The sequence below is a fragment of the Elephas maximus genome, chromosome 13 (genome assembly GCF_024166365.1).
Source record: "Elephas maximus indicus isolate mEleMax1 chromosome 13, mEleMax1 primary haplotype, whole genome shotgun sequence".
Lineage (NCBI taxonomy): Eukaryota > Metazoa > Chordata > Mammalia > Proboscidea > Elephantidae > Elephas > Elephas maximus.
The window spans coordinates 56,542,096-56,556,457 of record NC_064831.1 but is presented as its reverse complement, the minus strand read 5'-3'; the positions used below and the strand labels follow the sequence as shown (position 1 = coordinate 56,556,457).

The window sequence follows — 14,362 nt, the reverse complement described above, 5'->3', positions numbered from 1 at the left end:
TGGGAATGCTCTTGGACAGAAGATTTTAATATAGAGAAAATCATTTTTCTACTTCTAACAAAAGCAAGAGAAGGAAAGGCTAAGTTTCGTCTAGATAGAGAAAATTCTAGTGAGAAAACACTTTTCTTATCAACTTTCCCCTCACTGACTTTCTACCTTCCACCCTTAACCATTTCCTACCAATTCATGAACTTATCAATAAAGGGACTTGGAAGAACAACTTCACCACATACTTACAGCAATGCTAACTTTTCCTAAAATTTGTTCGGGAATTCTTCCAGCTTTCTTCAGGACTTGATCCAAGGAACCCCCATCCTGAGAATAAGAACAACAACCCGCTTGGTGACAGTGTTCCAAACTCTTCTTTCAAGGGTTAAATTTTACAAGGAAAGGGAATGCAAATCCTCCTGGGTTAGTGGTAAGCACCCTTTGGTTTGCAAATATGTCATGAATGCAAAACATTTCGGGAAGTTTCAAATAACTGGTAACACAAATCCCACGAACAATCATTAAGCAAAAGGCAAACTCAGTGGTCAGAAAAAGTGCTGGATTTGCACTGAACTGACAACACAATGGAGCTCCCGTGTTGTAGTGGTTAAGAGCTCAGCTGCTAACCAAAATCCACCAGCTGCTCCTTGGAAACCCTAGGGGGCAGTTCTCCTTTGTCCTATAGGGTTGCTGAGTCCGAATCGACACAACAGCAGCTAACAAACAACAACACGTAACAGTGGTTTGGAAGGCAGGCTTTGGGGCCAACTGTCTAAATTCTAATCTCCCTTTTGCCCTTACTATCTTGATGACATTTACCAAGTTATTCAACTTGTAAAAGGAGGATGATAACAATGATAAGGTTATTATAATAATCAGAGAGCTATTATAGGATTAATAAACACGTTAATATACATAATAAAGCACTTAGAACATTTGGTACATAGTAAATGCTCAGTAAATGTCAGTCATTATTATCACCACCATATAGGGCAGAATTTGGAGTTAGTGTTATCTTAACAATTCAAAATTAACAAAGTCCAAAGAAAAATGTCATAAACAGCCATAATTTATCCCCCAAGTCCTACAATGTGCCACAGGCCGTGCTAAGTTCCATGGGGGATAGAGATAATGAAAGAGACCTAGTTCTTACCCTCAATAAATTTACAAACTAGTAGAGAAAATATGTAACTCTCAATAAAATATAATAAAACAGAAGAAATACAGAAGAAAAGTGCTACAGACATGCAGGAGGGAAAGTAATTTGGACTTCACTTAGATGATGGCGTTTGAGCTGAGCTTTTAATGATTTAAAGATTAACTGATTTCCAGAAGGTTGTCAGTTCAAACCCACCCGGAGGTGTTTGGAAGACAGGCCTGGCAATCTGCTTCTGAAAGGGCACAGCCTTGAAAACCCTATGGAGCAGTTCTATTCTGCATGCATGGGGCTGCAGTGAGTCGGAATTGACTCAATGACAGCCAACAGCAATAGTACCTGGAAAGAGGAAGGAACAAGGGGAAAAAGTACAGTCTATTTCAGTCAGATCAAAAGCCGAGAAGCATCAAGTTGCTGGTCCTCCTGAGACAACATGTAGTTCATTTCACTGCGGGTGTAGGAAGACACGCAACGTGGGAGAAGCTTGAAGTGGCCAGCCGTGGCCAGACCATGGAGCTCCACCCAGAAACTGGAACTTAACTTCACGGAGGCAGAAGTAAAGAAATCCAACCTGGGTGTTTTAAGACTAGAACCACAGCAGCTGAGGGAAGGAGGCAAGATCCTGGGGGCAGGGGGCTCAGCGAGGAGAACAAGGAGGAGATGGTGAGAGCTGTGCGTGGGGCAGAAGCAGGGAATCAGAGCACAAGAGAGAACGCAGGGGTGGTGTGAAGTCAGATTCTACATCCTAACCCGAGATCTTGAACAGATGCTTCTCTCAGGTGACCCTGCTGTATCAAGGAAATGTTTTCATGTCCCTATGGCTTCAAGCGCAGCCAATTATCAGCGGCAGTTATATAAATCACCCTCAGAAGTAGAGCTCATTCCTGCAAGACAGACTGAAACTGTCCTGTCTACACAGAGCAGTTACCATCATCATCTAACACTTATCAAGCACCCCTGCGTAAGGCATAAGATGTGTAAGGGACGAAGGATGGAAAAGCTGTGACTTATAGAAAGAACACACGCTCTGGCTAGGGAGACAAGATACACTCATGCAGAGGTGACGTAAATCCTCCTCTGAAGGAAGGCAGGAAACAGAGCTGAAGAGAAGAGACAAGGCTACAGGTGCTCAGAGGAGGACTGGATTTCTGGACAAAGCGGCTAAGAAAACAGCTCATGACGTGACAATGTGATTTGGAATCTGGGCCTTGGAGGTGGGGAAGGCCTGCAAAGGCAGAGAGAAGTCCCCACAGAGACCCTGCCTCCAAAATCGCCCAACCTCTAGGATGAACCCAGACAATGTGGGGTTGCAGAACAATACAACACGATGAACAAAACCAAGCAAAGCATAATCCCACTTTTATAAAAATAAGTAAGCGTATGTGTACTCACATAAGACCAAAACATCAAAAAAGCTAACCATGGTCACGTCCAGTCTAGGTGGTAAGATTATCAGGGGTTTTGTTGTATGGCTTTTCTATAGCTTACAATTTTTCCATAATGAATAATTTTTTTTTTTTAAACTATTGAACTCATTTATGAAAGTGGGGAACTGATTAACCAATGAACAGTACTTACAAAGCACCTATTTTGTGCAAAGGCAATGTTCGGGAGATATAAAATTGCTTTCTTTCTAGAGGAGGTTGGAAAATAAGCAAAACTCAGTCAAGGATACACACCTCCCAGGAAAAGTTACCTGAAACAATGCTAAATACAGATTATCAACGTGACCATTCTGTGCCTGGGGTGATGAAAATGTTTAGGAAATAGAGTGGTGATAGCCGCACAACACAGTGGATGTAATTAACGTTATAACACACTTAAAAATGGTTAAGAAGGCAACTTTTGCGTTATCTATATTTTACAATTAATTTTTTCTTTTTAATTCTGTTTACATAAAGGATGGTGTGGAACAATCAGTTTTCTGTTACGATCAACTCTGGATCATTGATGCTAATAAGAAAGAGAAGGGGGAGCAGATAGGGATTCTCCACTACAGGACAGTCTCACCCCAGCACACTAACAGCCCTGAATACATCTGCCTTCTGATCTTAACTCGCTTCCTAGCACAAACTACCTGATGCTGGGTCAGTCAGCCCAAGAGCATGGTGGAAGATTCCAAAATTCAACCTGAAGTTTCAAATGAGCCATAATCTCCACACAAACATCAGTGTGGAGTCATAAATCTAGAACTAAATAGAACTCCCCTATAAACACGCAAGCCCTGGTGGCACGCTGGTTAAGCTTTGGGCTGCCAACCAAAAGGTGCGCAGTTTGAATCCACCAACCGCTCCTTGGAAACCCTATGGGGCAGTTCTACTCTGTCCTATAGGGTCTCTATGTGTCAGAATTGACTCAATAGTAATAAGTTTGGTTGTTTTTTTTTTTGGTTTATAAACACATTGGCGCCCCGGTGGTGCAGTAGTTAAGAGCCACAGCTGCTAACCAACAAGGGTGGCAGTTCAAATCCACCAGCCGTTCCTTGGAAACCCTATGGGGCAGTTCTACTCAGCCCTAAAAGGTCCCTATGAGTCGGAATCGACTCAACAGCAATGGGTTTGGTTTGGTTTATAAACACACTGATTTTCCAAGAGCCCTTACCAGGCCGCTAACCCAATCTGAGGCTTTGGCAATGGATCTTATCTTGGCTGCATTTACAACGCTACAAGCCCTTTGTAGGCAAATCAGGACACCACCACAGCCCAGGTAACCACACCCAAATCAGCAGTCTCCTAAGGAGATACCATAAACAAAAACAACAAAAAAACAAAACCAGTTGCCTTGGAGTGCGTTCTGATTAAGGGCGACCCCACATGTATCAGAGAACTACGCTCCATAGGGTTTTCAACAGATGATTTATTCCGGAAGCAGATCGCCAGGCCTTTCTTCTGAAGCACCTCTGGGTAGACTCGGACCACCAACCTTTCTGTTAGCAGCTGAGCACTTAACCATTTACCCTACCCAGGAATTCAGAGAGATGCCACAAAAAAAAAAAAAAAAAAACCCAGTTGCCATCAAGTCAATTCCATGTGTACACAGGAGAACTGCTCTATGCAATTTTTAAGGCTGTGACCTTTTAAAAGCAGATTGTCAGGGCTTTCTTCCAAGGTGCCTCTGGGTGGGTTCGAACTGCCAAACCTCAATTAGTAGAGCACTTAGCCATTTGTGCCACCCAAAGAATCACTTACTTGCACAGATGGGAAGAGGGACCCCAGAGAGAACGTTCCTAAGCCACTTCTGTTTTGCTTCCAGCTGAATGTGGTTTCAGCTCCTTTGTTTGAATACAACTTTGCCTAATCTTTAGGGAAGACTATATAGTTAAAACAAAATAACAAAGCAATTCTATAAAAACGTGATTCAAATGAGGTAGAAAAGCTACCCTGTAAGCTCCCAGGCCCCCTCCTCCATTTCGGCAATGGACAGCTGTCACGGATTGAATTCTGTCCCCCCCAAAAAATGTGTATCAACTTGTTGGGCCACGGTTCCCAGTATTCTGTGGTTGTCCTCCATTTTGTGACTGTAATTTCATGTTAAAGAGGATTAGGGTGGGATTGTAACACCCTTACCAAGTCACTTCCCTGATCTAATGTAAAGGAAGTTTTCCTGGGTGTGGCCTGCACTACCTTTTATCTCTTAAGAGATAAAAGGAAAGAGCTCGTCCTTTAGACCTGAGGTTCCTGCACTGATATGCTCCCAGACCAAGGGAAGACTGATGATGAGGACCTTCCTCCTGAGCCGACAGAGAAAGCCTTCCCCTGAAGCCAGTGCCCTGAATTCAGACTTCTAGCCTACTGGACTGGGAGGGAATAAACTTCTCTTTGTTGAAGCCATCCTCTTGTGGTATTTCTGTTAGAGCAGCACTAGATGACTAAGACAACAGCATTATCTCTAAATCAACCCACACCCACAGTGCAGCTACCTCCATATTTAACTACAATTACAGCCTGGGTCTGCACTCTCCCTGGGGGTTGGTAAGAATTAAAAAGGAAGAAATCTTAGCTCTCTTCCCTTTAACCTCTATCTGAGCTAGTGTGAATAATGAAATTAGCGAGATTTAAGGGCATGAACCACAGTCAAGATCACACAGCGCTGCCTGAAACTGACCTTACGACTCTGTAATCCTGCATGGCTGTTACCAAGAACTTGCCTTCACTGACTAAAAAAAAAAAAGCTATGGAAATTGTGCTTTACTTTTAGAAGTCAATTATTAACGAAGTCAATGGTGCTTTTGTGAAGGTCTTCCACTGAGGAGGCAAATGCTTTATGAAAATCATACCTCAAAAGCTTTTACTCCTGCACAAGAACCATCAACCCTGAGTCCCCAGCTTTCTGGTTCCTCAGCTACCACCTGAGCAGGAATCAACCTCCCCCAAAGATAAGAGCATTCCTGTTCTGATTAGGGAGCATCCTCTTCCTCCTTGGTTCTCAAAATGCAGACTGGGCAGTGCAAACACAGCTTATTTCTAGGAAAAGGTCAGCCCCTGGCCGAGTGATTCAGAAGATGAGGCTCCATAAATGCTTATATCACAAATTTAAAATGTATCTAAAAAAATGATTTGTACAATGAATAGATACATAACACATAGTAAAGCAAATACAGCAAAATCCTATTATCTAGGTGGTAAATTCATGGGTATACACTGTACAGTTCCTTCAACTTTCTGTATGTTTGCAATTTTTCATAATGAAGTGTTGGGAAAAAATGTGAATGACACAGAACATCATGCAAAGACTGACACGGAGAGAACAAAGACCCTCAGAAGATGGGACGTGCTGTCAAGAGGAGCTCTACATGACAACATCTTTGAAATGCTGAATCTGAGGTGAAGAGGAAATCCTAAAAGAGAGGTGGCAGGTAGCACTCAGAGTTTTCCAACCAGGAACAGCCAACAGCAACTCACCTGCAGGAGGGCCTCCTCAGGGACCAAGGAAGACACAGAAAGCCACTCTGGCACTCAAGGCTGCTTGGGCTGCATGCCACAACCCTGCTTCTATACAGGGTCCTATCTAGGCCCCCTGGCAGCTCTGAGCCTCTCCATTAGCATTAACTGAAGGGTCCAGTTGTCCTCTGGGCCTATGTATGCCAGGGAACAGAAGGCCCAATTGCTAGCTCCAAGAAGTAACTCTCCCGCTGAGCCCTGAGCTGATCATGCCTTCCCACAACCTGGCCACCCCCACCAGTCATTCAGCACATATCACTTAATAGGTGATCTGCTAGTGTTTGAAACAGCAGTGGCATAGCTTCCACCATCACAGCAACACGAATCTACTACAGCATGACACGCTGACAGATGAGTGGTGGTTGGACCCATGGTGGACAGGTTTCAGGAGAGCTTTCACACTAAGACAGACTAGGAAAAAGGACCTGGCAATCTACTTCTAAAAAACCAGGCGAGTGAAAATCTTATGAATAGCAGTGAAATACTGTCTGATATAGTGCCAGAAGATGAGCCCTGCAGGTTGGAAGGCACTCAAAAGCCAATGGGGAGAGACTGGAAGGAGGGAGTGGGCTGACTCATTATGGGGAGAGTAAATGGGAGTATGTAGTAAGGTGTATATAAGCTTATATATGACAGACTGACTTGATTTGTAAACTTTCACTTAAAGCACAATAAAAATTATTTAAAAAAAAAAAGAAAGAGAAAAGAGAGTGGAGGGAGAGAGCGGGCAGTCTCGTTAGGGAGAGTAATTGGGAGTATGTAGCAAGGTGTATGTAAGTTTTTATGTGAGAGACTGACTTGATTTGTAAACTTTCACTTAAAGCCCAATAAAAATTAATAAAAAATAAAGCCAATGGGGAAGAGCAGCCTCCTCAAAGTAGAGTCGACCTTAATGACATGGATGGAGTCAAGCTTTCGGGGCCTTCATTTGCTAACGTGGCAAAAACAGTTCCATTAATAATCGGAACATGGACTGTAAGAAGTACGAATCTAGGAAAACTGGAAGTCATCAAAAATGAAATGGAATGCATAAACATTGATATCTTAGGCATTAAAAATGGACAAGTATTGGCCATTTTGAATTGGACAATCATATGGTCTACTATGCCATGAATGACATATTGAAGAGAAATGGTGTCACATTCATCATCAAAAAGAACATTTCAAGATCTGTCCTAAAGTACAAAGCTGTCAGTGATGGGATAATATCCATATGCCTACAAGCAAGACCAGTTAATACGACTATTACTCAACTTTATGCACCAACCGCTAAAGACAAAGATGAAGAAATTGAAGACTTTTACCAACTTCCGCGCTCTGAAATTGATCAAACATGTAATCAAGACGTATTGATAAATCATTGGTGATTGGAATGCTAAAGTTGGAAGCAAAGGAGAAGGCTTGATAGTTGAAAAATATGGCCTTGGTGATAGAAATGATGCCAAAGATCCCATGAGAGAATTTTGCAAGACCAATGACTTCTTCGTTGCAAATACTTTTTATCAACAACATAAACGGCGACTATACACATGGACTTCATCAGGTGGAATACACAGGGATCAAGTCGACTATATCTGTGGAAAAAGACAATGGAGAAGCTCAATCACATCAGTCAGAACAAGTCCAGGGATACAGACTATCAATTACTCATATGCAAGTTCAAGCTGAAGAAAATTAAGACAAGTCCACGAGAGCCAAACACTGTGTTGAGTGTATCCCACCTAAATTCAGAGACCATCTCAAGAACAGATTTGACACATTTGAGCACTAATGACCGGAGACCAGATGAGTTGTGAGATGACATCAAGGACATCATACATGAAGAAAGCCAAAGGTTACAAAAAAGACAGGAAAGAAAGAAAAGACCAAAATGGACGTCAGAAGAGACCCTGAAACTTGCTCTTGAATGCAGAGTAGCTAAAGCGAATGGAAGATATGATGATGTAAAAGAGCTGAATAGAAGATTTCCAAGGGCAGCTTGAGAAGACAAAGTAAAGTATTATAATTAAATGTACAAAGACCTGGAGTTAGAAAATCTACAGGGAAGAACATGCTTGGCATTTTTCAAGCTGAAAGAACTGAAGAAAAAAATTCAAGCCTCGAGTGGCAACACTGAAGGATTCTACAGGGAAAATACTGAACAACGCACGAAGCATCAAAAGAAGATGGAAGGAATTCTCATTAGACCAGACTTAATGGTCTGACTGAGACTGGAAGGACCCCGCTGGTCATGGCCCCCAGACCTCCTGTTGGCCCAGGACAGGAACCATTCCTGAAGCCAACTCTTCAGACATGGATTGGACTAGACAATGGGTTCGAGAGGGATGCTGGTGAGGAGTGAGCTTCTTGGATCAGGTGGACACCTGAGACTATGTTGGCATCTCCTGCCTGGAAAGGAGATGAGAGGGTGGAGGGGGTTAGAAGCTGGTGAAATGGACACAGAAAGAGAGAGTGGAGAGGGAGAGCGGGCTGTCTCATTAGGCGGAGAGTAATTGGGAGTGTGCAGCAAGGTGTATATGGGTTTTTGTGTGAGAGACTGACTCGATTTGTAAACTTTCACTTAAAGCACAATAAAAATTATTTAAAAAAAAAAGAAGATGCAAGGAATACACAGTCATTGTACCAAAATGAACTGGTTTACTTTCAACCATTTCAGGAGGTAACATATGATCAAGAACTGATGGTATTGAAGGAAGATGTCCAAGATGGACTGAAGGCATTGGTGAAAAACAAGGTTCCAGGAATCGACGGAATACCAACTGAGATGTTTCAATAAATGGATACAACACTGGAAGTGCTCACTTGTCTATGCCAAGAAATATGGAAGACAGCTAACTGACCACCCAACTGGAAGAGATCCATATTTGTGACCATTCCAATGCAAAGTGATCCAAAAGAATGTGGAAATTATCGAACAATATCATTAATATAACACAAAGGAAAATTTTGCGGGAAATAATTCAAAAAATGGTTGTACTTTCATAACATGGAGGAACCTGGAAGGCATTATGCTGAGTGAAATTAGTCAGACGCGAAAGGACAAATATTGTATAAGACCACTATTATAAGATCTTGAGAAATAGTTTAAACTGAGAAGAACACATTCTTTTGAGGTTATGAGAGGCGGGAGGGAGGGAAGGTGGGGGAGGGTTATTTACTGATTAGATAGTAGATAAGAACTACTTTAGGTGAAGGGAAGGACAATACTCAATACACGGAAGGTCAGCTCAAGTGGACTGGACCAAAAGCAAAGAAGTTTCCTGGATAAAGTGAATGCTTCAAAGGTCAGCGGAGCAAAGGCAGGGGTTTGGGACTATGGCTTCAGGGGACATTTAAGTCAATTGGCAAAATAAATTCTATTAAGAAAACATTCTGCATTCCACTTTGAAGCGTGGTATCCGGGGTCTTAAATGCTAACAAGTGGCCATCTAAGATGCATCAATTGGTCTCAACCCACCTGGAGCTAAGGAGAATGAAGAACACCAAGGTCACAAGATAATTATGAGCCCAAGAGACAGAAAGGGCCACATGAACTAGAGACTTACATCATCCTGAAACCGGAAGAACTAGATGGTGCCTGGCCACAACCGATGACTGCCCTGACAGGGAGCACAACAGAGAACCCCTGAGGGAGCAGGAGAACAGTGGGATGCAGACCCCAAATTCTCATAAAAAGACCAGACTTAACGGTCTGACTGAGACTAGAAGAATCCTGGCAGTCATGGTCCCTAAACCTTCTGTTGGCCCAGGAGAGGAACCATCCCCGAAGACAACTCATCAGACATGGAATGGACTGGACAATGGGTTGGAGAGAGATGCGGATGAGGAGTGACCTACTTGTATCAGGTGGACACTTGAGACTATGTTGGCATCTCCTGTCTAGAGGGGAGATGGGAGGGTAGAGAGGGTTACAAACTGGCTAAACGGTCACGAAAGGAGAGACTGGAAGGAGGGAGCGGGTTGACTCATTAGGGGGAGAGTAAATGGGAGTATGTAGTAAGGTGTATATAAGTTTATACGTGAGAGACTGACTTGACTTGTAAACTTTCACTTAAAGCAGAATAAAAATTATTTAAAAAAAAAAAAATTGGTTGTAGCAGTACATTGACTGGGAACTGCCAGAAATTCAAGCTGGATTCAGATGAGGACGTGGAATGAGGGATATCGTTGCTGATGTCAGGTGGAGCTTGGCTGAAAGCAGAGAATACTAGAAAGATGTTTACTTGTGTTTTATTGACTATGCAAAGGGATTTGACTATACGAATCATAACAAATTACGGATAACACTGCGAAGAATAGGAAACTCCACTTAATTGTGCTCATGAGGAACCTGTACATAGATCAAGAAGCAGTCATTTGAACAGAACAAGGGGATTCTGCGTGATTTAAAGTCAGGAAAGGTATGCATCAGGGTTGTATCCTTTCACCATACTTATTCCATCTGTATGTTGAGCAAATAATCGGAGAAGACGGACTATATGAAGCAGAATGCAGCATGAGGATTGGAGGGAGACTCATTAGCAACCTACAATATGCAGACGATACAACCTTGCTGCTCAAAGTGAAGAGGACTTGATGCACTTACTGATGAAGATCAAAGACTACAGCCTTCAGTACAGGCTACACCTCAACATAAGGAAAACAAAAATCCTGACAATGGAGCTGTCAAGGATTTCATTTGACTTTGATCCACTTTTGAGGGCCAAGCAGATCGTCTAGCATCTAATAACAATAACAACAACAGCACCCAAGAGGCGCCAGACACTCTGCTTGGCCCTCAAAATTTTTTTAACCTCCCAGCCTCTGACTGCCAATTTTCCAGTCTCAGGCTCCCCAGGGTAATTTCTGAGACATCTTCTGCTTTGGGCGTCTGTCTTAGGCTGGGTTCTCTAGAGAAGCAAAACCAGTGAAGTATATGTGTGTGTGTATATATATATATACATATATATATACACACACACATACACATACACAGAGAAACGTATCTCAAGGGAACGGCTCAAGTTGACACACAACCCTAACCACCACAAGGACTTGTGTGGGAGAATTCCACTATTCCCAGAGAGCCAAATCCATGGGAAAAAAGCTGACTTCCAGATCCTGGATATAGGCCAAGGGAATGGGAAGCTAACCCCTGCTGTGTCCTTTTTCATCTTCTCCTCCTGGAGAAGAAGGCTTTGGGGGCAGAAGGGCAGAGTAAGGGGTACAAAGATGTGATCCACATCTATGAAACCACAGTGTGAATAAAGAAGGATTCCAGCTCTGGAAAACACTTAACGTTTTAGACGAATAAAAAATCTGTCTTATTCTACATGGCAAAAGGCTGGCGGAGGTTCCAGCAGGCCTGAATGAGTGAATAGGCAATCACCTGTCAATGCTTGGGGCCTAATCCTAACCTCTGAAGCAGGCACCCTGGAGTTCAACCACACTGTTCTAACAAATCATGGGACGGTACATCAGGAGCAATGCAGGAAAGGGGAGTCAAGGATGCCATGAAAAATGACAGAGAGAGGGAGGCATAACATGCCATGACTCAGGGCCACACAGGGGGTAGCAGCCAGGGACAAGGTAACAGCAAGCTGGAATTGTGGGAGAGGGCTTCTGTATGGCAAACAGGGTGGGTTTAGCTAGGCTTCATGGGCCTCCTGGGGATTGGGCATTTTGAGTAATTCTGCAGGCCCAGGGTAGGTAAAGACTGTCCCTGGTTATGAGGTAATCTAGCCCCAGGCAGAATAGGACAGGTAGCCAGGAGTATGAGAACCTTATAAAGAGAGTGGCTGGAGAGTGGACTTAACCAGCTACCCAACAACGGGAATAAACTGGCCTCCAGATGGGGCCTCAAAACCGTGTCAAGATAGCATGAAATAAAATGGTATTGTGCACACTCACTCCACAGATGGTCTCCTAGCTTCTCTATTAAAGGGAAAGTTCTGGGGGGTACAGAACTTGGAGATAACCAGAGAAAGAGTTTCCGATGGCACAGAATAGGGCTGGCGTAAGATGACACACAGCTGGTGCTCAGAAGCCTTTACCTCCACAGTGACACTTCTCCCTTGACTTCCTAACCAAGAGAGGACCACCCCATGGGAGCTGGGCCAGCAAAGACAGCTCTAGAACATACCCACGCAGCCTATAGATAGCTCTGGAGGGAAGAGATACTGTTCACAGTGTCTACATCCTCGCAGCAGCTCACATGTCACCTTGCACATAACAAGCACTAAAAATCAGTGTTTGTGAAACTGGATCAATGTTGGTTAATTACTGTTGATATAAACCCTGACTGGCTCTGAGTGCCAAAAACCATAGAAACGCAGGATGTCTGCACAGGGAGGGGCGCCTAGAGAAGATCTGGTCCAGGCATTTCACTGCAGAGCTGAGAAAACCCTGAGAGAGTATACGACTTGCCCAGGGCAGTGGAAAGAGTATGAAATTCAAAGAGAGCGGATCTGGTGAGAGTCCAGCTCTGACACTTATTGGTATGTGATCTTAGACTAATTGCTAAGCCTCTCAGGGCCTTACTCACTCCATCTAGTGGCTGGGGGATCAATGATCTATCTTATGTGACAGGGCTGATGTGATCAATAACTTACATAATGTGCAGAGGACTTGGCAAGTGGTGGCGAGATGCGACAGCCAGTTGCTATTATGTCTAGTCATGCCTCCACCCACCTTCTGTCATTTTGGCAAGACAAAAGAGGACAGAAGGCTACTCTGGCCTTTCCTATCACTAGTTTATCACCATTGTCTCCATTGCTTTCCCTTTCTAGTTTTCCAGAACCTCTACTACCATTTATACATTTTCATCCAAAGCTACTGGACTACAGCTGGGAAATAACACCACCGGTAGAGAGCAGGAGAGACCCCAAAAATAAGGAAAAGCCCCCAAGGGGAGTCCAAGACCCACGTAAAAAATAATCAATACCCAGGGCGGGGGCTAGGACCCAGCCAGAAGTGCTCATTTGCTTCCTATGAGGTCTGCTTTGCTCTCACTGCAGCAAAAGGGAACAAGAGCTTTCTCAATAACCTTTAGACATGCAGAACGCGTTTCCAGAATCTACAGTCCACATAGCAGCCACCAACGTCGGCAGATGCCTATAAGAGTATGAACGCCACTTCCTGATCATTCAAATGAAGAGACCTTCAAAATAATGGGGCACCCCGGCTACAACCGATGACTGCCCTGACAGGGAACATAACAGAGAACCCCTGAGGGAGTAGGAGAGCAGCGGGATGCAGACCACAAATTCTCATAAGACCAGACTTAATGGTCTGACTGAGACTGGAAGGACCCCGGTGGTCATGGTCCCCAGACCTTCTGTTGGCCCAGGACAGGAACCAATCCTGAAGCCAACTCTTCAGACATGGATTAGGCTGGACAATGGGTTTGAGAGGGATGCTGGTAAGGAGTGAACTTTTTGGATCAGGTGGACACTTGAGACTATATTGGCATCTCCTGCCTGCAAGGGAGATGAGAGGGTGGAGGGGGTTAGAAGCTGGCGAAATGCACATGAAAAGAGAGTGTGGAGGGAGAGAGCAGACTGCCTTATTAGGGGGAGAGTAATGGGGAGTATGTAGCAAGGTGTATATGGGTTTTTGTGTGAGAGACTGACTTGATTTGTAAACTTTCACTTAAAGCACAATAAAAATTGTTTAAAAAATAATTATAATAATAATGGGGCACCAACAAGAAGAGCCTCCCTGGAGGTTACTAGGACCAGGTACCAGGGCTCTCAGTCCGCAGGTCAGTCAGTTCTCAAGAGTCAGGAGGGAGATGGAGGAGGGGCTGAGGGATAGTATGCCTGACTGAAAGCCGGGTAGCCATGAAGGATGTAGACCGTATCAGGTCAGCCTGCATCTCTGAGTTGTCGGCCCCAGTGAGAGCAGAGCAAAAGCTAATGTGTGCGAGATTCACATCTGCTATTTTAATTAGTCCTCATAACAACAAGGCAGGCAAAATAATGCTCATTTTACAGTTGAGGAAACTGAGGATCGGAAACGTAAAGAGATTTGCCTGAGGACAAAGAAGGCGGCACAGTCAGTCAACAAATAGTAATTGAAAAACTACTATGTGCCAGGACCACTGTGGGTTTTGGAGACACAGTGGCCAACAAGAGAGTGCCTACTTGGATTTTTGTAGAGAAAGGCGATGTGAACAAACATCTGTCAGATTCCAGAGTCCCCTGTGTCATACTGCCTAATGGGAACCAGAAAAAATAGTGACCATACAAGTCAGCCACTCTCTTTGAAGTTCCAGACATCATGGTCGGAGACAGAGCTC

At 43.8% G+C, this 14,362-nt stretch overlaps 1 protein-coding gene across 1 annotated transcript in view; it reads right to left on the bottom strand.

Moving 5' to 3' along the window:
* Positions 1–14,362, bottom strand: part of MAP2K1 (mitogen-activated protein kinase kinase 1) — a 96,797-nt gene that overhangs the window by 34,152 nt on the left and 48,283 nt on the right. Inside the window, exon 4 of the mRNA XM_049905335.1 lies at positions 238–315. Within this exon, the coding sequence (XP_049761292.1) occupies positions 238–315 (78 nt within the window). The remainder of the gene's footprint in view (positions 1–237; positions 316–14,362) is intronic.